The sequence below is a fragment of the Cardiocondyla obscurior genome, linkage group LG05 (assembly GCF_019399895.1).
Source record: "Cardiocondyla obscurior isolate alpha-2009 linkage group LG05, Cobs3.1, whole genome shotgun sequence".
Taxonomy (NCBI): Eukaryota; Metazoa; Arthropoda; class Insecta; order Hymenoptera; family Formicidae; genus Cardiocondyla; species Cardiocondyla obscurior.
Genome location: NC_091868.1, coordinates 8,799,025 through 8,823,220, shown reverse-complemented (window position 1 = coordinate 8,823,220; position 24,196 = coordinate 8,799,025). Strand labels below are relative to the sequence as shown.

At 43.1% G+C, this 24,196-nt stretch overlaps 4 protein-coding genes across 5 annotated transcripts in view; 2 read left to right on the top strand and 2 right to left on the bottom strand.

Moving 5' to 3' along the window:
• Positions 1-14,142, top strand: part of Dad (Daughters against dpp) — a 37,268-nt gene extending 23,126 nt beyond the window's left edge. Inside the window, exons 4-5 of the mRNA XM_070656626.1 lie at positions 8,059-8,259; positions 8,371-14,142. Of these exons, the coding sequence (XP_070512727.1) occupies positions 8,059-8,259; positions 8,371-8,717 (548 nt within the window). The 3' untranslated portion in view covers positions 8,718-14,142. The remainder of the gene's footprint in view (positions 1-8,058; positions 8,260-8,370) is intronic.
• LOC139102587 (synaptic vesicle glycoprotein 2C) lies at positions 13,314-20,399 on the bottom strand. 2 transcript variants are annotated; one of them, XM_070656615.1, is made up of 10 exons: positions 19,535-20,399; positions 17,943-18,011; positions 16,970-17,131; positions 16,644-16,806; positions 16,438-16,559; positions 16,101-16,339; positions 15,763-15,944; positions 15,358-15,650; positions 14,962-15,249; positions 13,314-14,779 (listed from the first exon to the last, which is right to left on the bottom strand). In XM_070656615.1, exons 1-10 carry the CDS (start codon positions 19,740-19,742, stop codon positions 14,733-14,735), a joined length of 1,773 nt encoding a protein of 590 aa, XP_070512716.1. In that variant the 5' UTR covers positions 19,743-20,399; the 3' UTR covers positions 13,314-14,732. The 2 variants fall into 2 exon arrangements, with proteins under 2 accessions (XP_070512716.1, XP_070512717.1); XM_070656616.1 differs by lacking the exon at positions 19,535-20,399 and adding an exon at positions 18,088-19,378.
• Positions 20,400-21,580: 1,181 nt separating this feature from the next.
• Positions 21,581-22,254, top strand: Nd-b8 (NADH dehydrogenase (ubiquinone) B8 subunit). The gene is made up of 3 exons (XM_070656674.1): positions 21,581-21,768; positions 21,853-21,959; positions 22,088-22,254. The coding sequence occupies exons 1-3, from the start codon at positions 21,686-21,688 to the stop codon at positions 22,174-22,176; spliced, it is 279 nt and encodes a 92-aa protein (XP_070512775.1). The 5' UTR covers positions 21,581-21,685; the 3' UTR covers positions 22,177-22,254.
• A 298-nt stretch (positions 22,255-22,552) lies between these two features.
• LOC139102609 (pseudouridine-5'-phosphatase-like) lies at positions 22,553-24,105 on the bottom strand. Its single transcript, XM_070656659.1, has 5 exons — positions 23,959-24,105; positions 23,778-23,887; positions 23,473-23,691; positions 23,174-23,406; positions 22,553-23,042 (listed from the first exon to the last, which is right to left on the bottom strand). Exons 2-5 carry the CDS (start codon positions 23,830-23,832, stop codon positions 22,863-22,865), a joined length of 687 nt encoding a protein of 228 aa, XP_070512760.1. The 5' UTR covers positions 23,833-23,887; positions 23,959-24,105; the 3' UTR covers positions 22,553-22,862.
• Between the last annotated feature and the right edge of the window lie 91 nt (positions 24,106-24,196).

The following is a 24,196-nucleotide window of genomic DNA, read 5'->3' as shown; positions in this document are numbered from 1 at the left end:
GCGCAGTTTCGACGCCGCGTATCTCGCGCGAGATACGTGCGAGAGCGAGAGATAAGGGAGGCGGGCGAGAAAAGGGGCAGAGGGAGGAAAAGAAATCGGGGGACCCTCCGCGGGGGTGAAGCTTGCCTCGGTGCCGACGGGCGGAAAAAAAAATAAAGATGATCGTTACGCGCGCACGTACACGCGTGCAAAACGCGCGCGAAGCCCCCGCGCATTCCTCCGTGCATACTGCACGCGCGGCCCTGTTTGTATAGGGTCAAAGAATCGGCCGGGAAAAAGAAAGAGGGAGAGAGATAGAGAGAAATGGAGTGAGGAACGGGGGATCGAGAAATAGCGTGGGGCGGATAAGGTAGCACAAGAGAGAAAGAGAGAATGCGAGTGAACGGTCGGACTGTCGCGGGGCGAGTTGAGAAGACGAGGGAGAGGCAGCTGTCGTGGGAGAAGGACGTGCACCGACAAGAGCGAGAAAGAGAGACAGAGAGAGAGAGAGGACGAGCTGCGGGAACGGACCGCGGCACGCACGAGAGCAGGACGGAGGAAAAGAGCGGTTAGGCGGCGCCTGGTATGTGGCGCCTTCACTGGCGTCGGGCCATCTTTTATTCTACCATTACAAAGCGTCAACACGTATCTCCTCGCGTGTGTGCGGGCATAACGTTATGCACTCACACGCGCACGTGGCGCCCATGCATAACGCGCAGCATTACGCGCGTATCTCCTTACAGGCGCATTGTTCGCGGACAATGACGAGGAAGCCCGGCCGCGACGACGACGTCGATTCCGAGGCCTCCCCGGCGTCGGCCTTTTTTAGAATCGTCTAGGAAGGACGGGTCCCTCGTCCCTTTTTTTTTCTCCCCCCTTCCCCCTCTTTCTTCTCCTCACGATCTCGGGGATCCAACATGTGTCCTGCGATACGCACTCTTAAGAAAGCGAGCCTCGAGGCTTTAAGAGGGTCGTGACTATGATCTCACAGCGCCAATTCTTTTTACGATAGTCGAACGCTGCGCTAGGTCTGCGCGCTTTTTCTCGCTTCCCACGTCCCGATTCTTTCACGGTCAAACTTTTTTTTTTCATTTTTTTCTTTTTTTTTTTTTTCTTCCATATGTCTCACGTAAGTTCCGCAGTCTCGTATATCTTATAGACACCCCGCTCGAAAGAAAACTCGAACTTTTCTTCCCTTCTCATATTTTTAATAATTTAATTATTGAAAGTAAAAAAAATATTTTTTATTACAATTAATTTTAATCGATACTCGTATTCGGGGGAGCAGCTTCTTAATATTATCGCCGGCGGAAGGGCGAAAGACTCGCCGGTTATTAATAAAGCTCTCCGAAAGCGCGGCCTAGCGATGCCGTCGCAAGTACGACGGATGCTGTGGCGTGATATCGATAAGGGCCAACGAAAATATAGGCCCTGCCAAGTGTCCTTTTAATCGAGCATTGCCGCCGCCGCCGCCGCCGTCCGTTCGCGCATAATAGAGGCGAGGAGTTCTTTTTTTAGATGTTCGTACCGCGGCCGACACTCTCCGCTCGCAGGAGAACCGAAATAAATTGAACGATTTTATTGCGATACTATTCGCGGCGTGGCCGCCTACTTGTTTCACAATGCCTCGTGTCCCGATATACTACTTGCATATATAAATCGAGATGTATTATGTACACACGTGACGTCTTTCTCCTGCATTTTATTCAGATTCCATCCGCACGCGCCGCGCGGGCGCCAATGATATTCTCTGTACCGTTCTCTAATATGACACGCGCTTAAGCAAACACCCGATGACTTTATGCCTCCGCTTACTATTCACACACGCACGTGCGTGCAAGGCGCGTACGCGTTTCGCGAGAGCCGTGTGTCCCGTGCGTGTATGCGCGCGGCGTTCGATTTCCGTCCCGTTAAATCCCGACGATCAAAAATCTTCTGGGATCGATTTTTTTCTCCAAGAGGAACGCAAGAAGCGATACGCGTAGCTTTTTTTTTCCAGCTCCGGGTGATTCAGTTTGCTCTGCTGGTTATCTCTCTTTTAAATGACTCCGAAAGTGCCCCGCGGGATTTGCGAAGGCGATCAGAGAGATGCCGCTTTCGAAATTCTCAGCTCGATTCGTCGGATCTATCTCGTCGATTCAGCGAGACTCGCGGCGACACTCGGTCGCGATCAAAGTCTCGAGAAACCGCTGCATCGCCGCCGCCTCGATAATCTATTTTTACCCGCGCGGCCGTTCTTTCGATTAAATAATTCGCGGCGATACATCTATTTAATCGCATTCATTATTATATCATTGTGTTACTCGCGCTTAGATAATCACCGGGAACGTAACTATTTTTTCTTTTCCTTTTTTTTTTTCTCTTTTTTTTTTATACGCGCACGTCGCGCGATCTTCGTCCTGGCCCCTCGCCCTCGCTCTCGTCGGAGATGAGACGCTCATTTTCTCAGAATGCGCGGATATTATTTCGCCGATATTTATGCCGCGCGTGTCAGGTTTGCGTGCACGAGCTCGGCGAGCGACGATAATGACGAGGACGAGCGACGGCGACGTAATGCTTTCAGAAACCGGACGGGCGGCGCGACGCAGGAAGCGAGGCGGTTTATGGCTTTGTTGTCGTCGTCGCCGTCTCCTCCTGCCGTCGCACGCGAGCGCGTGCGATTTTTTTTTCGCTCGCGCGGAGATAGAGGATCCCACGTGAAAGTCGAGCCGTTCGCGCGCCTCGCCGGCGCGACGGGCCGATCCTTCGCCCGGTCTCGTTTAAAAGGCGCTTGTCCTCGACTTGGCGACTCGCTGACGCGGTCATCCGTCGCCTCTCTGACGTGTGCGGCTCCCGTCGACACCGTCGCGTCGTCGTCGCTTTGATTGACAGAGCCCGGAGCTCTACACTTCCGTACACCTGTATCTTCGGCGCGAGCCTCTTTCCTCTTATCGATCTCTAAAGCGTCTCCGCGGCGAGTATCTATACGGTTCGGATATCGGTGCGCCGCCAGATAGCCGGAAAAGGCGCCAGAAAGCCTCGTGAAAACCGCGCGATATCGGGATATCTCGTTGTTATCTGACCTCATAGGCTTTGACAATTATTACACACGCGAGACCGTTCCCACCTTTTTTTTTTTTTTTTCGAAATTAACACTTGGCCAATAGCTGGCGCCAGAACAATGCTCGTGCGTGGAAACGAGGAAAATTGTGATTATTACGTATAACGAGGTGGTGATAAAGCGCGCGGCCGCCACCTCTGTAATTTCGCTAATCGACGGGAACGTGCGCCGTTTCTCGCGGCGTTCCAATGATCGGCACGTTTCTCGGCGGTGGGATCACGATCGCGTCCGGTTCGAAATTAATGTTCTTGACGACAAAGAGGTACTATCGAGACCCGCGAACTCTGCGACACCGGTTTCTCGCGGTTTCCCTGCGGGAGAAAAGGATAACGAGGGGTCGAGAAGGATAGCCGCGGGTGGTACATCTTCATTGATCTTCTGAAATCGCGTCTCTTCCTCAGAGCGAACCTTTTTCTGATTGCGCGCGCTAGGTTGAAAGCGATTCTTCATTGTGCCTTGCCTTCGGCTGAAAACTACCAAAGGAAGAGAAAAATTGTCTTTTTTTTTTTTTTGATGAAAGAAACCAAGGATTTTTGATAGGGATTTATTTTTAGACAGATAGTATTTACAATTCGGAGATAAACCGGGAGATAAAAGTGTTGCTCTTCGGTATCGCCGGCCTCCCGGTGATTCTAATCTGCCGCCGCCGTCGCCGCAGGATTAGGGCTCTCGTCCTGCGAGCGACCCTCCAGCTGGGCGGCCCGCGGAGCGCTGAAATTCCCGAGTCTCGGCACACAGCACAGGCGCCAGTGGCGACTGGTGCATCTTATCGCGGGCAAACACCGCTCGGCTGAACTCGTAGTTCCTATCGCCTCGCTCTCGTCTATCAAACTAGATACACACACCCGCGTGCGTAAGTGTGCGTGGCGCGGCATATGCATATGACGCGATATACGGGGTGTCCGGCGAAGTCGAGCCGTTCCATCTCGCTCAACGCGACGTTGAGGCGTTTCGGACGTGTTCTCCACCGACTCCGCGGTGCGTTCGCGGAGGTGAGGAATTTGGCAAGTGCGTCCCTGGCGGAGAGTTGCAGGCTGCAGCTGGAGCACGAGAGGCGGCCGGGTTTCCTGGCGAGAGCGCGTGTCGTTAGGTATGCAACGCGCACCTATGCGGCGCTGCGCGGTCGTAGAAAGGCCGTTTGAAGGACAAGGGTCACGTCTCTCTCCGTCCGTTCGATATATATACGAGACGGTCGCTGCCTGCCTTTACTACCTTTACCGTACAGCCGTCGACCCCGTTGCGTCGTATTCCTTGGCCTCGCCCCGGTACGATCTTACGCGCGTCTCGCGGATTTCTTTCCTTCCTTTTGCCAGTGATTGGCAGAGATAGCCGTGGATGATGACCGGGAATCAGGGTCAGGATCTGCGAGCGAACGAGCACGCTAAGATCCTGCAATCCGCGCTTTTTCGTCGCGCGGAACGAAAGATCGGAGTCTCGCGGCTTGAATTCTTTTCCCCGTGTGCCACTTATTCGCCTCGCACTAACGCACGCGGTTTATCTCGTTCCGCGCGGGATTTTTTACGCCTCGAAACGGCGGCGTGATCGCGTACTTACGTTACGCGGTTACTTGGCTCGGCCATGCCAAGGTTGGGAACCTTATCTAAGCTTCAGGGTGTTTGACCCAACTGGGAAAAACACATTGGCACTCCCGACGGCTACGCGACGGTCCGCTTAAAGCGCCGCACACAATTGGCTCCTCTCATCGATCAGAGCCGAGCGTAAATGGAACGTCGACGTCACATCTTTCAAAAATTTATCTTATTTATTAGGTCGAAAATTGAAATTAATTAGTCTCGAAGTTATTTTTTTTTTTTTTTTTTTTATGCCGACGTTTACGAATACCAAGCGTCGGCCCGATGAAGAAAACAACACCCTGGCCGGGATGCTGCGTGAGCTAATCGCAATCGGGGAAGAGCGAAGGCCGCCGGGCATTATTCTCGTGGATCGCGGCGCGCCGATAAGTAATTGGCGTCTGATCTCAATGGAATTTGCTTTCGGGGCCGCGACTTCTTCCGCGTCTCCTTCTCTCGCCCCCGTCCGAAATTTATTGCCCGGCTCCCCCTTCAATGATTTATAAACGGTCGCCCGCGCTCCTCCAGACGCGCCGCTTTTTCCGGCGTCTGAATTTATTTCCGGCGCGTCGCGACGCCGACCGCGACGCTGGACGAACGCGAGGCCGAAACAATGCAGTCTGCGAAAATTAGCGTGCACGCGCGACGAATTCGCGGACATCCGCTGAATTAATTTTACATCCGCGGATTAGGATTTTAGCGCGCCTTATCTCGCGAGATATGCGCCTTTCCGTCAAACCGAAGCGGGGGAGAGGACGCGATGGCGAGACGGCAGCGGCCGATGGTATCGCATTCCAAACGAAGCTGCGGACACTTTAACCGACGCTGTCGCGTGTCTCGGAACGGTGGAGGCGCGTTATTTTTCCTTCCATCCGTGTTTACACACCGCTCCCGTGCAAACACCTTGCCCGTATCGCTCCGCGCGCGGCCGATCGGTATGCGGCTGGGAAGGTCGACACTCGAGATCCGCTCGAGCGTACGCCGCGAACGATAAATATCCCTGAGAGATCGACGCCTCCTGGCCATTAGACGGATCCCTTCTGATCGCGCGAGAATTCGCGTCCTGCGGTTTTATCGACGACGAAATCGCGCGCGGATGCACCGCCAGGAAGAAAAAAAGAAATGCAATTTATAAAATAATACGAGAGGCATATTTTATGTATAATATATTTGATAACGAAACGCTGATGAAAATACGCGACTATTTCCCGATTAAAACTTCTTCTCGACGGCGGTTGAATCTCGCGCGCCGCCGGTTTCATTGAGGTTTTTCTCAATCGCGCCAAGATCCTTGGAAACGAGAGCGATTACGAAAATAAAAGACTCGCGGACGTGCGACTCGCTCAGAGAGCCAGACGTGAAATAATACGTCCGTCTCTGGGCTCCCCCCGTCCTCCTCGCCTCTGCAACAGCGTAGAGAAATGAGGACACTTAAGTGCCGCGGCAAGCTGCAGTCAATTCCGTAATTGCTTCTTTATCGTGATCTCCAGAGAACCGACAGAATTGCTTTATTACAGGGCTTTCGGTCTGCTTCCAATTTTCCGCGTCACATGCGCCGCACCGGCGCGGCGCGGCCTACATTTCGTGACTGCGTTTATTGTATCGCGAGACGCGCGGGATGCACCTCGCGACTCCCGGCCTCTCCTCTTCGAACGCGATCGGGATGCGCTTTTCCTCGAGCGACGGATTTAACGCGCACGCCCGGTCGCCTTCCGGCGCGCGCTTTAATCGGAAACGATAGCCTGGAAGATACGCTTCTCGGGATTTCGATGCTGCGAGCGTTTTTCGCGGACGCCCCGTACACCCAGGGATATCCACCTCGCGGCCGATCTCGCGCTTCTGGTCCGCGATAACTCTCCCGACGGGGAAGCGAGAACGGCGGCGGCGGCCGGGAGAGCTGCTCGGAAGATCCGTGGACCAGCGTGAAAATTCGACGACGACGTCGCCGGCCGACGGCGACGGCGGGCGACGCGACGGGCGTCCTTGCGCCAACCGCTCGCGCTACTACCGATGACGTAATCGTCGCGATACCCCGCAATCTTGGCGCCGCGGTAAACTCGTAATATCTATTTTTATCTCCGGTGGAAGCGCAAGGGGCCCTGCCCCGATTCCCCGCTGCCGCCGTCGCCGCCTGCGCCTCATCTTTCTCTTTCTCGTGCGCGACGCCGCTCGCACGGACGGCCGGCTCGCGACGTGCAGTCAACGCGGGAGAGAAAAAGAGAGCCAGGCCGAGTCGTGCCAAGCCCCGAGAAGCGTCCGAGGGGCCTCGAGATCGAACGATGTTTATTGCAGCCGCGATAAGACTGTTTTCGGTGTCGTACCGCACGTTTTCGTGTCCGCGAAGCGACGGTGCCTTTCGGTCGCGACATTTTCCTGGCCGCCAGCCTCCCGTCTCTCGTCGAGATCTCCTAGAGATCACCCCGGACGTCGATCGCCTTACCGATCATCGGCAAACGTTATCGCGAACGTGCGGGGCCGTCTTTGGGTGCCGCGCGCTAGGTGACGCGAAACCGCTCTTTCGGATCATCCGATGTAGAAGGAAGGACGCGAACTAAAAACTTAGACGTTATTATATTTAATTGTTTTAACTCTTTTTAATTAATATAACAATAATTATTAAATAATGCAAGAAATGCAATTTATTAAATTTAAAATATTACATAATAAAAATAATCTTAAAAAATAAAAAATAAGCGTAAAAAAAAAAAAAAAAAATCGTAAATTCTAGATAACGCCAAGACGTTAGCCCCATGGTGTTAACGTGAATCTCTGCCATTGTATTCTGGAAACAAAGTCGACCGGTTGCACCACCATGCGGGGCGCACCTTGCTCCTTTATCTGAATTCCTTGCTCGGCCGCGCAGCATCCGGCCTGCGGCGGGCTCCTGGCGCCGATCCGACGACGCCGCCGGAGACGCGGCGACGAAGAGCGTGGGACTCGCCGGCGTTCCTTTGTAACATCGCCCGCAGCTTCTTCCCCGCGGTAAACCTCTCCGACGGAAAAGAAAGCGCTCGTTGACAAAGAATGACCCCGTGAGCGATCGTCCCGCCGACATCCGGCTGGATAAACAATTTGGAAAAATCAAGGCTTCTCGGCAATTATACTTTAAACGTCATTAGGCGAGGGATTAGAGTGGATTGACCGTAATCCGTAACTCTGAATCGGCCGCGAGTATATTCACGTGCCCGACAATGCGGAGGAAAAGTCTTTCGAGCGGATAAGCCTACCGCTGAAAGAGCCTGAAACTCTTTTTCCACACGGAATGGGTCAAAACATTATTACTGTATAGTTTGTAGGAATTAATAAATATGATAATATAATATTATCGGTAATTGTGTAGATCCAAGTGTAATTGATATTGAAGCAACCGTATGTGATATAATTTCTAACATTTTGACGTTCTTTCAGGTGAGACATCGCAGAGGGAATGGTGCACCCTGGCGTACTGGGAACTGGGAGGTCGGGTCGGCCGTCTGTATCCCGTGGAGCCGTCGACGGTGAACGTCTTCGACTCTCTTCGCGACGGCGACGGTCTCTGCCTGGCGACCCTGGCCGAAAATCACAATGCGCCACCCGCGGTCCAGCGTACGCGCAGCAAAATCGGTCTCGGTAAGTTCATCGGCGAAGAATTCCGTCTGAAAAAAAATAGAGTGGCACGGGACGCGCGAAGTTCCGAGAATACGACGACGAATAAGAGAAACTTGATCTTCTTGTTCACAGGATTAACGCTTAGCCAAGAAGCGGACGGTGTATGGGCGTACAACCGATCAGAGAGTCCGATTTTCGTTAACTCGCCCACCCTGGACGATCCGGAGTCGAGGACGTTGCTGGTTTACCGGGTGCCGCCAGGTTTTTGCCTCAATATCTTTGACCGCGCCAAAATCCTGCAGCTTCCATACGGCAGCGGTGGTGTCGGCCAGGCCGCCGCCGGATTTACCGCCTCCGGCCCCGTCGACATTAACTCCGTCCGCATCAGCTTCGCCAAGGGCTGGGGACCGAAGTACATGCGGCAGGAGATTACGTCCTGCCCGTGCTGGCTTGAGGTGCTCCTAGCGCCGTGTAGGTGATCACCTACCAAGGCTAACCGGGCCGAAAAGCATCGTCAAGCTCGTCCTCAACTCACACTTCATGCTCCTCTTCGTCGTCACCGTCATCGTCATTCTCGGGGAGGATCGGCGGTAATGATACGGCGACCGTGGCCTTTAGCTCCGTCCTAGCGAGAGCTGTGTTAATGATAAAGAAGTTAAAAAGAACACGTGTTTGTGAGTGTGAGTGAGAGAGAAAAAGAGAGTGTGTGTATGTGTGTGAGTGAGAGTGTGTGTATACGCGCCGGGGGCAGTTCTCAGCGGCGCGTTGTCAGGATCGCCCCAGCAACCCCAGCAGTCTTACCAAAGTACACGCCGTCAAGTACGTTTAAGAGCAATGTCGCCACGTTCCGTTTTTGTCGATAAAACGAGAAATGAGAACGAGCGGAGATCGTTCGCGAGCGTGTTCATCGAGCGCGTACGAGCGGAGAGATTCACATCGGGACTCACACGAATGGGACTTGAAGTCTTTATGAAGCGTACGTTTGATTCGTAATTTTCTCTTTTTTTTTTAATTTTATTATTTAATCGCTTGGACGTTGATGCTACTCCCGAGGTTTGTGATCGAATTTCCGACAGAGGAAGCGGAGAGAGTCGAGCTTCCGGTAGGTCTAGTCACTTGCATCTGTCTACGCGCGCCGGCTCGCGAATTCACGCGCGTGGATTTTGAATTCAGCATGGCAGGGAAAATTCTTTTATCTCGTTAAGATGAAGCATGAATTAAGGAGTAACATCGACAAAACTAAAAATTAATTAAACGAAGATAGAATAATTATAACTTATCATAAACTTATCTACACATTTGTTACATTTCGTAGGACTCGAGTTATTAAAAAATTAACGTAAAAAAAACTAAGAATTTAATAAGAATAATTATGGACATTTTATTTATATTAAAAAAAATATTAAAAAGGTTATCAAATAAGATTTTGATAATCGAATTAAATGTATTATTTATTAATTTTAATTTGAAAATTATGACTGCTGTATTAGCGTAAATTCTATATACTGCGAGGAAACAGTACCGAATCAAATAGTCACGCGATCGGTCAAAAACCGAAAAGGCAATGTGCCACGAGGCCCCGGATTGTGCTATCTCCAATCGTCGCTCGGTGCTTGTACATTCGTATAAGTATATGTACATACACTGTGCCTTCCCAGCTTCCCTCCTTGGTGCAACGCGTGCTCTCGGGGAACAAAAGTGCGCCACGTGCCAAGTTCGTTTTGCACAAAAAGAAAATAGAAAAGGAGAGAAAAAAAAAAAAGATACCTCCTTCTCGTCCGGAGCTTTATACTACAGTAATACGATGTACTGTGATAAGAGTTCGACGCGAGTCTATTCTTTCTTCCCCCCTTTTTTTTTTTTACGGTTGCGAAGTAAACGAGACAAGAGAGAAAGAGTAATAAAGCGAGCGCCAGCGTGTAATTGTTAATTGACGGTAGGGATTCTACGCATCGGAAACGTGGAGTACTGTTGATTATGCGAGAACCACGTATCTCGGCTTAGCCGCGCTAGTCGTCGAAACGTTTTGACCGAGACGAAGGATGGTTTCTGCATCGCTCTTTATTTCTCAACGCTTCTGGATTCCGATGCGTAGAAGCTTCCCCGCGGAGGATTGTACGCGAGACAATGCACATGTATATGCAAACATTTTTTTTTTTTTTACATGCCGTGTAGATGTACGAATAAACTTGCGAGAGGGAAAGAGCCCAAGAAACGGTGTTCAGAACAATGTGTTTACAATACATACAGTGTAAACGTGTACCAGTCATACGTATTCATTCATCACGCGCGTACGTGCACGCATGCCGCATACACACGTACACATTTACACAATCGACTGATCGACGCGTAGAACGGTTTTTTCGACCATTAGTTTACTTTCGTACCACCGCTTTTATCGGACGTAAAAGTGGCCGTTACTTCGTAATAACGATCGAACGGATTGCGAGCTACGAGAAACGATATATTGTGATGCGTATACGCCGCTTAAATGTTATATATTGATATGTATATAAAGACGTATACAAAAAAATGTTCATAGGTAGCTAACTGTAGCGCGAGCAAGAGAGAGAGAGAAAGAAAGAAAGTGCGGCAGGGTTGGATCATCGGCGAAAATAATTGTAACGAAAAGGGACGTCCACCGGCAGATTATTCACTTTGGATGATTTCGATTTGCTCTTCGCGGTCCCTTTTTAACGCGGTCGTGCGTTAGGGACAAAAAGGAACCTACGAAGGCACATTCTAAAATTAATGGTAGAACAGCCCTACGACGTAAATAACGTCACGGGGAACGTGTCGAGATTCTTCCCCTGTGACATGCCTCGTTGCAATAAATGCGAGAGCGATTTCTCCTCTGTCTCGGGAATTTAAAGAGAAAAACAATCACAAAAATACGAAAAATTTATGTAACATATATCTTTCATTCCAAAAATGATGTCAACTTTTGAAGGAAGAAAATCAGATTTACGCTCATAAAAAATCTACACTCGCAATAATAATTCTAATTTTACCCGAAAAAAAAAAAATAAGGCGAGAAAGTGTATGTTTCATAGTAATATTCTTTTTTTTTCTGCCAAATCTTTTGCCTGAATTGTGTCGTTATAATTATATTTTATATCATTGTCAATCTCGCCGACGTTCTTCACACTCTGCCTTTTGTCTTTTTCGAGATATCCGTAGATACAAAAATGTTATTTGTAGATTGTATCTGTACATAGTATAAAAGTGCGGAGAGAAATCTTTTCTCGGCGATTTTCGCGAGTTTTCGTAGTCCTCGTAAAATTTATCGAAAGTACGAGTCTACGCTAATTTAAGTAAAAGAAAAAAAAAAAAAAAAGAAAGCTCAGAATGCGAATAATGTAATATACATTGAGAATCCTTTTTTCTTTTTTAAATAAGAAAGACTAAATACATCTGTTGTGTACATTCGTAATACTGCGTGGAGCGTTTTTGCATTTCGACTGAAACATAGATTCGTCTGATGCATTCTTCTGATGATTGTCTTCTTTCACATCACCTTTTCGTTTTGTGTACTTCTTCCTTTCATATTATCCTTCACGCTTTTTTTTCTTATTTTTTTTTTATTTTTTTTTTTGTGCTTTTCTATTATCATAATTATTAGTAGTACACTGCGAGACAGATATGGGCGACCCGAAGGGTGGTGATTGAGAAAACGGGGAAAGAAGTAGTAGGACTGTTTTCTTTCTCAATTTTCGGTAATTCTCAGCGGCCGGCGTTTCGCGATATATTAACTATAGGTTTCATGTGAGGATCGACGCACATCACGATAATGTCATACGCTAACTGCCGTCGTCGCGGCAAATGCCATTATCTGCCTCTCGGTGTACAACTTACTTTTGTTTTAAACTGACATTCGTACACTTATTTTGTTTCCAATACTTTTTGCCAATATTAAAAAAAAATATTTTCTTGTAAAATGTAAAAGTTTAACTATGTACGGATCATATACATACGATTTGCCGTCGTTATTTCGTAACGATGTAGATTATTACATTGGCAAATGACTGTTTATTCGAGGCGCGTCAAGCAAGACTGAGCTTTCCGATTAAAAATAATTTATTTTTACGCCTATCCGTTGCGTGAGATTTATCTCGGACGGAACGATTGGCTTTCGCCAATAAAAGAGCCGGCCACTTGTTCGACGAGTTACCGTTTCTCTCGGGCGACGCGATGTGCCATTATCCGGTAGTAGATATAACGAGAGAGTAATAACACTAATGTTAACGACCGAACGACAATTAGAGCCGTCTCCTAGCGTCTACTAATTCACAACAGCTCTCGGTCGACCGACCACTCCGCGCCTGTCCGTGGGCCAGATTTAAATAAATCTTTAAAACCATAAACATGCAATACGAAAGTTCCTCGTTAGTGAGATTAGATGCCTTCGAGTCGCGGGTCTAACATTAATTGACGGTTTATCATTGCGATCTGAGCTCGTTAAAAGAAAAAAAAAGAACGTTTTTTTATTGCGCTGAGGCGAAAAGAAAGTGCGTGACAATAAACCGGGGAGATTGTTCAGGGACCGAGGGAAACAGAAAAACGACGAGCCAAAGGTAAAATTGCGCGTACGTACGAATGAAGGCAGCTGATTTCTCTATAAGGACCCTACGTCTGTGAAACATAGTGCCTTTATATAGCCGTTCATTGTTACATTTAATTAGTGTTTAGAACGAGAGGGACAACTAGCGGTTATCACATGTGTCGGTGAACATCACCGTTAAATACTATAAGCGCTTAATCAGCATCGATACCGTATTGCTGTCTTCAGATAACAAAAAAGCCAAAAAAAAAACCCCCCCCGAGAGAAAATCTCCTGTTCCGAATCCCATCTCTTTCTCTTTGAAATTAACGATAAGTATGCATCGGACTAAATTTTGATAAAAATGAAAAGAGAGAAAGATTTTGATGTATTTAGACGAACTTGAACGATTTCTGCCAAGTCCTGAGTTAGGATGTAACGAATAAACAAATAGTGCCTTACCATGAGATATTGCGCTTTTCGAAAGTTCAAATAGTTGGGAATTAGTGAGATGCGCTTTATAACACGAGAGACTTAGATTATTTCTCCAGACGTCGACGAATTTTGAAATTCAAGAGAAAGAAAATAATCTAGAAAAAGAAAAAAAAAATACATTTCTAATCGCTTGCATGCGATTAAAACAAATTGCCGAAAGGATTGATTTTAAAAGTTTGAATTTAGAGCAAAGTAAGAAAAACAGAAAACAATGCCAGATAATATAAAGTACGGGTATCGATTGTACATCATATTATTTCTTGCAATATAATTTCTGTATTTCGAAATTCGTCAACGTGAAGATTGTTATTGGACTCGAGGCGAGACCGCGAGACGAGCATCGTTTCGCTTTGATGTTCATCGAACGTTTATGGATAAAAGAGCTTTTGATCGAACACTGCGACTCCTTTTTTCAAACCACGCGCAATAAGATATACGCAACAAAAAAAAAAATATATATATATAATAATATTATAATATTATACATGTAATCGGTATGGAAGGAGTGCACAACGAAGATGAACGCTGTTGTATATATTGTATATAAGATGTGTACGCGTGTGCATACGCATATATATATATTATGTATATATTATGTATTGCATCGTTGGCGACGACGATAATAACGAATGGTAATAACGAATATTAATAAAGAAAACAGGTACCGAGAGTAAGTGCGAATAGCATAACGAGATAACGATATTATTAGGTAACTCTCGAGGACTCACAGTATATTATTTTCAATATCATTATATTCGATTCTGAGACGAAGTTAACACGCTTACAGAGCGAACGTGATCGTGTATCGAGGATCAATAAAGTTCTCTCCACTCATTTTTACGGAAAAGAAATAAAACAAATATACGAAATTGCGGATTTGTACTCTTTTGCGTTATTAATCGTCAATCAATGTCCTGTTTCGAATGTTTTAGTGACAACGAGCTTTCGCACATACACGCAGCGTTATCTGTTAATCTTTGGAATTTATAATTTTTATCGAAACAAAATATTTAATTAGAGAATTTTTTTTTTTTTAAGAAAACGTTAAAATAAATAGACAATCTAGTATTGACACAACGAAGGACCACTTTCACGGTGCATTATATGCCGCACGCATATATAATATGGTTAAATACATATTGAAATAATTATTTACAAATGATTTGATCGATAAGCACTCGGTGTCAGATTGTAATAATATGACGCGGGTTCGATCGGTGAAATCAAACCATCGTTGATGTTCTAATGAACGATACGATTTAAAAACATACAGATTTTTGTGTGAAAGCTGAGAGTACTTGTCGATCGAAACTTATAATTATTCACAGATCAACAGATACTTCGTACGTGTTCCAGACTTGATATGGGCCGCACTTGTAGTGAAAAAACACGAAACATTTGGTTCTCTTCCATTTCACTACATTTAACACGTTACAGTCTCTTCCTCGAGCGTTGCCATTCATTTCTTTTCTTTGCTCGGTATCAGGAAACACAGCATTCCTCCAACTGAAAATAATCAATCGTTTATATTTTATTATTTTTAACATTAAATTTACAAATTAATTACATTGGTCAAATTAAAATTTTGAAGAAGATAAAAAACAATAAAAAGATAAAGATGGTGTTTTAGGGAAGGCAATATTCATTTTATGACGTGGAGATATTTCGTAATGAACAGTCGTACTCACATATAGTAACACCAGCCAGCAGAAATATTGGAATCTCACAGGTGAGATCCAGCAGCATGCCAAACGCTAGATTGCTCACCACCGCGCCAAACCTTCCCAAACACACCATCATGCATACCGCGGCAGTAGACACGTGCGTTGGGAAGACGTCAACCGCAACGCTGGTAATCACAAAGTTCGCCGTAGCCGCCATCAAGGAGAATATGCACGCGGTCACAAGAATCTGCACCGAGGATCTTACGAAGTAGAGCCCGAGGCCGGCGATGCCAGCTGTTAGCATGGTGGTCACTAAAGGAAAGTAGTTGACAATTTTATTTTCTATTTAAAACATAAATCAGAGGTAATATATTAAAGTCACGCTGCGGTATCGTCGAAAAAACCGCTCTCTATCTTTACCAGGCATTGTTCGACGGCCAACTTGATTTGCCAGATACCCAGAAGCAACATTGCCGAACAGACAAACGGCATTAATCGTCAAAGAATTAATGAACACTCGTTGATCTATGCTCGGCTTGCACTCCGTCGTAACTTCGTTCGGCAAAAGAAACTGCTCCTCTATGACGGTATAATTTAACGCTTGCATGTCGTGTATCAGCTCGCAGACGGTCACGGACGCATTCGGATACGATTGGTGGTAATTCTCGAAGCGATTGAACAATTCCGGCTGCCAGAGGTTGAAACCGTAGTAACTAAACAATTAATTAAATTGCATTACTCTTATTCTATCTTTCTCTTTAAATGCTTTTAAACAGAATATATAAATGTGAATATCTCCAGAGAGAAAATTAAAGAAACACTTACCCAAACATGTTTGTGAAATAGATTATCCACAAGAGAGAAGCGTATTTCAAATGAGGTGGCGATGCAATGGTGCGCAATTGCCACCAAATATTTTTTAGCAACACGATTAAACCATCCGTAGAGGACTGCGGTGTTTTGTCCTTTTCCATTTCGAACATAGCGTCAGAGAGAAGTTCCTTTACCTGAATACATCGCATTAATTAAAAAAAGTAAAATAATTCCTAAAAAAATTTATTTCTATCGGGGAGATAAAGATGTCTCACTCTCGGAAACATTATTTTAATTCCCTTAATGATTGTAATGTAAAAAAATTAAAATCTTTTTTCTTGGATCTTTACCGGAAACTCGCTTTCATCGCGCCCGGTATTCACCGCGTAGATTTTCCGAAGAATTGCGAGAGCTTCGTCGGTTCTGCCTTGCGATACGAGAAATTTCGGGCTCTCCGGATACATTAAAGTTACGATAGCGATGGCGAAAGTTGGCAAACTAATAGCGCCAAGGAACATCCTCCAAGAATTGTATCGGATGCCGTAGAAATCAAAGGATATTGGTAATGGTACAATTATCCATGCTAGACCTGAAAAAAGTCAATCAATAAATTAATATTGCAGTAGTTCACATATTTCAGTGTTGTGGCATTGTTTTAAAATTTGATAAAAAAAAATTACTTATTACCGGGCAATATCAGCCAAGCGAGAGTGAAAAAAAAGCCTAAGTAACAGATGCTCTTCGCCCTATATTTTTCCGCATGGAACTCGCCAAGATATGAGTACACCAAGGACCCAGGTCCGCCTATCCTAAAAATAGTTACAAAAAAATTGTATCAATGACGCGATTTTAAAACGACATCGCACGTCGACTATTTCGTTTTTTGTACTTACAAGAATCCGCTTATAACTCGGAATACAAGCAGCAGCGTAAAACTCTGCGAGAAGCTAGCGATTAACGTAACGATGCTATCGGCAAAAAGATTTAGCAATAGGATATTTCTTCTTCCGTAAGCACCCGCGAAGACTCCCCAGAAAAGAGCGCTAATTACTGATCCTGAAACAATAAAAAAATATTGTTAGGCTTTATTCGTCGTTAAAATAAAGAGACTTCAACGCTGATTAAAGCAAGCATATAGGAACGTAAAATCCGAAACGTGGAATCGTGCTGGAGATGTAAATGCATGAGTATTTCGGAGGCATTCAGACGTGTGTCTTACCTATAAGAAAAGCAACGTTCAACAGCCCTTTTTCCTCGGATCTCATGTTCAAGTCGCACTCGGCTGACGGCAAGATGTACGCGTTCACTCCGTTTTGGCAGCCGACACAAATGAATATCACGCCGCAGACCAACAAGAACGTGTACTGATACCTTCCGTTTCCTACAAATTATTCCAGATAAATTAATAGTTGCATTAATGTGTCAGCTATCAAATTGGCGATTAGAAGCGCATGCATTTTTCTTTAAAGACTGAATACTTGAAGCATCTCTGTAATTATATTTTTTTTTTTTTGTTACAGATCGACGCAGCTACATCCACTGCTAGTCAACGAAAGTGTCGTTGCCGCCGATATTATTAATTATACGAACCGTAGCCGGTTCGTCGGCCGTTCCGGGAGTTCCGCTAAGTATTCGGACGTAGTTTTTCGACATACGATTTTCTTTTAAACGCGAGTGTCGAACATGGAACGCGCGAAAGTGATTAATAATTTTCGCGATTGTAAAATCACGGTCGGGGTGTTCGCGAGTGTCCAGTGCGTGGAAGGATGACTCGACACGTCCCATCTGAGAGGAGGAGCAGGCTCGGGATGGGCATCCTGCATCAGCGGAGCAACTTTTAGGTAAGCATAAATTTTTTTTTAATGATTTCTTTATTAAAAAAAAAAAAAAAAAAAACTTTTACCTTTTTTTTTTTAATCTTATTAACGAATATACTGACATGTCTACATTAATATTTTCCATTTTATGTTACAGTCACCGGCAGAACTCTAAAACTCCGCTGATGCAGATTGGTAAGTCGCATAATTTTTTTTTTTTCGTAATTGTTTGTAATTGGGGTCTTTTAAAAAAAAAACGCGCGCATAGTTTCTTCTAGTTTATTAAAATTACGAAATAAAATAACGCGACTGTCGCATGTATCTCTAGCGTTATTTCGTTACGTTTCTATACGTATGTATTTCGTTAGGACTTACCACATATCTCCATGGCTCTTTCAAAGTCCATCGTACCTTCCTTCGTTCCATGATCCTTGGTCTCCTTTTCTGAAACAAAAATTCCTCATGTATTACTCGATATTTATTCACCTAATAATTATTTTCCATAACGATAAGTATTAACTTATGAAACGTGTAAAGTTGGACTTTTTCTACTGAGGGCTGAGATATCTTCGATTCGTGCCGTGAAAATATGTCTGATTTGAGCACAAAATAGATAGTTCCTCGTGCATTCGGCAAGAAGATATTCACCTGCATTGTCTCGATAAGACGGTGAAACCTGCCGATATGTCACGTCCATAAATGATTACGTATGTCAAAATTTTTCGACATTCACGCGAAATTATGAAACTAAAAGCACGCGTAGTGCGTTTCGTAACACACGTGCGTTTTGCTAAATTTAGCCGCAATTTTTCTGATAAAGATGCGCGTCTCCGCCGTGAGGTTTCGAAAACATCGAGAGTTATTTATACCGACTTTCTTTTCATTCAGACCGAAATTAAGTAAATAGGTGAGCATCAATAGTCGACGGATTACACAAGTGCGTGCACTCGTCACCGTCTTCGTTAATTGAACGCAATATCGACCGACAAAGTTTAATTGCACGTCATCACTCGGAAGCCTAATGAAATCTCACCTATTCCGTATGACGCGAATTCAAAACACGATCCCGACTCGACGTCACCCACCCCAATTTTTTACGCAGTCATTATTTTTTTTTATTTCTGTATGTTCCCTCACTTGTCACACTATTTTTCTATTCTCAAATGCTTGCTCCGAAATACTCTGACTAGATTGTCTTGCATTAAAAATATTTTTCGCTATTTTAATTATTTAAATTCATTTAGTAAATTACTGTTTTTGCAATTTTATTCATAACACAATAACACGTAACACAATAAGCTGAATTAACGTTGGATTTACGTATGTAAGTTTTCGAGAGAAAAGCAGTAATTATTAAAACAATTTGTTGAAACTCTTTAAAGATATTTGGATTTACTGTGACGAATTGCTATTGTCAGGAATGTTTTACATTTTACGAATATAATAGCGACTTTTCGTGAGAAACAACAGGGTGATAATTTACACTAGTTTCATATTTAAAGAATAATTATTGAATTGCGAGAAAACGGAACAAAGACGCGTGGTCCACAAAAGCTGTTGCGTCAACGTGCCGATTTACGTTTGCATTGAACAATCGGAAAATAATGCTTGTTGCACGAGGTAAACACAATGTTGCGTGCAATTTTATTTCAACAAATATACGATGATGAAAGTAGAAGGCTCAAAATAAATTAGCTTAAAATGATTACGTATTTCCATGTCTTTGTTCAAACACCCTGCGAAACTCTGAAAAAAATTCTAAAATTCCCCGTCGTATTAAAGTCTCAGAAAATCGATTTAAAAGTCAAGTTAGATCTAAAAATTAAAACGTCAAGATTTTAAACGATTATAAGGTAGAGTTCATAATGTAATGCTTAGAGTGCGAACGTTATTATTAATTTCCTCTGGAAATTTCAATTCTATTTCTATATATTGTAGCTGGAAATATATTGAGATGTAAGACTGACCTATTGATAGGGAAACGGTGGAGATTCGGCTGACCATAGTGATAGGGTGCTTCTCAAAAAAATTAGAAAGCCAGAAAAGCGGCTGCGACAGGCACCGGTGTACTTGGTCACGGGGAAGCCTAATCTGCGACTGTCGGTCGTGGGTGGTACAGAGACGTCGTTGGCCTCCCTCGGGCTGTCGTTCGTCGATGACGATGGATTGACACATTGACCGATGCCGTCGTCGCTTTAAATATTACGTTACTTGCGCGAGTAGGCGCGATCCGAAAATCCTGCCCCACTTACTGTACCGATCGCGCAATTGGGGGTCGCGGGTTGTCTTCATCCACATGAGTGCACCTGCGCTGCAAAAATAATTATCTATTAGAAATGTTACGAGAGAAGGAAATCGTAAACGCGTAAAGAGATATATGCATATATTAAATTCTGTGTATTTTAGCGAATAAACTTCGTGTATAACCGCGGCGTAAATCACGTGTAGCGTGGCAACAAATACTTTAAATTAAGAAATACGCGCGACAATAAGAAAACAGTCGCTTTTTACGAGACAGATGATAGATTTGTTTAATTAATTTGTTATATTAGCTTGCCATTACGTCGGAAAGCTGCTGGCGAGACCGTCAGGTGGAAAAATCAATTCGCGCGTGATAGCTCGGGCAATATTTGTCTTAATTGCAGACGAATTAAATTGCTTCTTGGCGGCCACCAACGGCGTATACATTTTATAAATAACCATAATTACATTCGTCGATCTCGTTGAAATGTTTTTCTCTTACGAACGCGTTCCTCAGTTTCTGAACTTCCACAAAGGAATGTGAATCTCATTTTTATTCATCGTCAGAAGGTTCCCGTCACCTGTAATGATAGATAATTCCCTTTTAGACATGTCGATGTACTTGTGGAATTATTAATTTATATCAACACGTTATACTTGCCACAAATTTCTAATTGATTTTTCGGTAAGATTCGCATTCTACTCGTTCCGATTCTTTCATCACATTTTGCTAGGAATGCCATTATAGTTTAAAGTTAAATTGTTTAATTACTTTAAATGTTAACTTTTTGTTATTTAAATGACATGTCCAGTACAGATTGAATGATGAAACAATTGCTTTTTTTTTGTAAGTTGATTTTTTATTTATTGGCACAAAGACAGACCTTTCTGCACCATCGATTTCTTTATCTGCAATTACAAAATGTTATTTCTGGAAGCCGTCGAATCTTTTGCTAACGTTACCTGGCCTTAAACATATTACAGACTAGAAACGGGAAGGTGTGTTTACCTGTTACGCGTTATACCTGTTGGTGCCAGCCAGGGTGACCCAAGCAATTATAAGAATGTTTGTCATGGGTGCGGTTCTTCTTTCATTAAGGAGACTGGAGAGAAAGAAAGAAAGAAAGCAAGAAATCCTTGAAGAGAGTAAAAAAAAATCGACGTATGTCCGTTGACCTGAGAATTAGAGCCAGATCGACGGCCGATTGTTATCTGTAACATTTATATTTATTATAATTAGAGATTACAAAGCGCACGCTACACGCGCGTCATTACATTCGGACATTAGTTGATTAAATTAATTTTTTTTTTTATAGATAATTACGGAAATTATAATTGAGTGATTTAATCGACGAATAATATTTCTCGATCGATTATTTCACTTTTACTGTGAAGGCATGTTTGACTAGGTTAATTTAACAATTGAATAAATAACTCTTAATTTTAAATTTAATTTTAAATTACAATTACACAAAAATAGTAATCTAATCGTACGCTTACATAGATAATTGAGAAATTCAAAATAAAATGATAAATCCATGTTGATCTCGAGATTTATCTTGATACCGAGACATCGAAAACGTTCGTGAAATAATAGAAGTACATAATACATAAGGAAGTGCTCGCAGCATGGCGCCGATTTTGCGTCAACGCCATCCTTGATTGATAGTTGGAAACTAATTGCATTTACTCGATGGTAATAGAAATGATGAAACAGACATTTTACCGGAGTATTACTTTCAGTTTCCATCGAAATCCGGTACGAACCGCCACCGTTGTTACAAGCGACTAACTTAACCTGCTCAGGTTTTAGAGACTCGGAGTTGTAATGAGAGCGATATTTAACGATATTTTTCTAAGTTTTTAGTGACTCAACGATGGCTGCTGTAAAATTCGGAAAGCATCTGAAGGAAATGAGGATTCTGCTCTGTCAAACGTCGAAATCTAGTCAAGGTGTTAGGTAACAAATCCGTGAAAACGATGCGAACGTTCTGCGACTCGAATCAATTTTTACGTTGTCTTATTTTGTGTCCACTTCTTCCAGAGATTTTATCGAGCAGCAATATGTACCGCTGAAGAAAAATAATCCGAGGTTTCCCGTTTTAATTAGGGAATGCTCGTTAATCGAGCCGAAACTGTACGCGCGTTACGGTACGCATAAACGATCGAATTTTAATCTGATAGTTTTTACAAATTGCTCGCTTCTGGTTTTCTTCTCTGCTCTAGCACTCGTTTAATTCTTACAATTCGTCCCTAATTTATAAACATTGACTTTGTAGAATATGGGGTAGAACGCTGCGTTCCTTTATCGAATCTGAAGTCTGAAGAAGTACTTGGGAAGATTCAGGAATTGGTTTCTCAAAAGTAGAAGTCCTTTATTATGTTAATAAATGTATGTATTATATGTATAGTGTTTTAATAAAATAGTTCTATTAATTGCATAAAAGCTGACATAAAAATTGATCAGCTGATTCAATTTTATTTGATGTAAAAATTTAATGGGTTATGACTAGAATATTAATTTATATTTATATAAAATTATTAAAACTTCAAAAACAAAGTTGCAAGAATTTATATACAAAATTCATTTTTTTTTTCGTTGTTTTATATTAAGTACAATATTTTGCAGAATGTCTATAACACTTTTTACAAATTTAACTTAAAAGTAGTGTAAAAAAAAAAAAATTGCAAGACAAACTAATAAAGGCTCAATGCATCAATATAAATGTATATCAATATATTGATATCTGGAGTTATTAATAAATTTAATGTGATAATCAGATTTCTTGATATGCATTGGATGTATACAATTTTTCCATTATGAGGCAGTGACAACTTCTATGCTGTATGAAAATATACATTTTCAGAACATAATATTTATCCTAATAGATAATAAAATTATCTATATACATTAATCAGTAATCCATGCTAAAAAAAACCTGCCTGCAGGCTTTTAAGGGGGGTGTTTTTTACGGACAATTATCTGCTTTATATAAATGATATTTCGAGTCTAATGCAACTACCGTTTTCTTTTGCAAACTAAAACAAGTAGTTTTATGCTACAAATGGCGGCAATCCAAAGTCCTCCGGCTTGAAGTCTTCCAAACTGTCCAAGACTAGTGTAGGGTTTGTAATAAGGTTTTTAGGAAGTTGTGGATCCGGCACCATTACCACTTGCATTTTAGCGCTGATAGCAGCCTGTACTCCATTTGGCGAATCTTCAAAGACTAGGCACTGCAAACAGATATATATAATCGTTATTTTATGTATGTCTGTTAATTTTATTACTCTGAATTTTGCAGCAAAACTGTGCAATGGTATAATTTTTTTCAATTCAGTTGTATATAGTTATAAAAATGTCAAACCTTTAAAGGATCAGGATTATCAGGGAAACGTTTTGCGGCAATCAGGAATATATCTGGATGTGGTTTTCCTTGACTGACTTCTGGGTCAGAACCACCATATACTCTATGATGAAATAATTCAAATATATGTTTCCACTTTTGAGTTTTTATCTCAGTACTTTCCTGACTTGAACTAGTAGCCAGTGCAATAGGTATGTCATGTTTTTTAAGATGCTGCAACAATTTCTCCACACCTACATGTAAATTAAATTAATTGGTATATGTTAACAAGTTATATATTTTCACCTTGTTTAAATTACCTGGCAGAAGATTGCACTTAGGAAACAATTCTTGATAAATAGGAGCAACCGTGTCTTCAAATTCTTGTGCTGTAATTGGTAGCTCTAACATATCTATTATAGTTTGGAAAGCCTCATTGCCTTTAAAACCCATTATTTTCGCTTTGTGCTCCCAACTATACGTTTTCCCATATTTTTGAGTGACGGTACTGTATGCCAATGTATATAGGGATTCGGTATCTATGTAATAAAAAAAAATCGAAGTTAATTATTTGCAAAAAAAATGTTTATAAAAATATTAATATTATTCTAAAAAAGATTCTTACCCAGTAACAGACCGTCCATGTCAAAAATGCAGTGAGTAACGTTGCGAAAACTCATTTTAAACTGCTGCCGATTATCTTAGGTTATCCAAGATTAGAGCTACCGGAAGGATCTATATAACGAAAAATACAGAAGGTAGTTTATCATTAAAAAAAAAAAAAATTGATCGTGAAAATGAGTTACCAATATGATGCAACCCCAAAGTTTCCACTCTCTGATAAAACTGATGGAACACTCGGAACTTAATCAGTACTAATGCTTGTGCAATCAGATGTAGATTTTACCGTACAGACGCAGTATTGAACGATACCAGATGTCTCTGTTCCTTCATGGTACTAATCGCACGCGTGATCGCTTCAGCTATATCGATGAAGGCTCTTCCATTCAATGAAGCAAAAAGAAACGTTTTATTGCATTAAAG

What these genes read in the sequence shown, in the direction of transcription:
- LOC139102587 (XM_070656615.1), bottom strand. Translation starts at nt 19,742, where the DNA reads ATGTGTCAATCCATCGTCATCGACGAACGACAGCCCGAGGGAGGCCAA. An exon ending in CACCGTTTCCCTATCAATAG is followed by an intron (nt 18,012 to 19,534) that starts GTCAGTCTTACA and finishes TTTTTGTTTCAG; the next exon opens with AAAAGGAGACCAAGGATCAT. An exon ending in GCGATGAAAGCGAGTTTCCG is followed by an intron (nt 15,945 to 16,100) that starts GTAAAGATCCAA and finishes CGATGTATTCAG; the next exon opens with GTAAAGGAACTTCTCTCTGA.
- Nd-b8 (XM_070656674.1), top strand. Translation starts at nt 21,686, where the DNA reads ATGGCTGCTGTAAAATTCGGAAAGCATCTGAAGGAAATGAGGATTCTG. An exon ending in AAATCTAGTCAAGGTGTTAG is followed by an intron (nt 21,769 to 21,852) that starts GTAACAAATCCG and finishes CACTTCTTCCAG; the next exon opens with AGATTTTATCGAGCAGCAAT. An exon ending in GAAACTGTACGCGCGTTACG is followed by an intron (nt 21,960 to 22,087) that starts GTACGCATAAAC and finishes TTGACTTTGTAG; the next exon opens with AATATGGGGTAGAACGCTGC.
- LOC139102609 (XM_070656659.1), bottom strand. Translation starts at nt 23,832, where the DNA reads ATGAGTTTTCGCAACGTTACTCACTGCATTTTTGACATGGACGGTCTG. An exon ending in CATGGACGGTCTGTTACTGG is followed by an intron (nt 23,692 to 23,777) that starts GTAAGAATCTTT and finishes TTTATTACATAG; the next exon opens with ATACCGAATCCCTATATACA. An exon ending in ATAATCCTGATCCTTTAAAG is followed by an intron (nt 23,043 to 23,173) that starts GTTTGACATTTT and finishes ATCTGTTTGCAG; the next exon opens with TGCCTAGTCTTTGAAGATTC.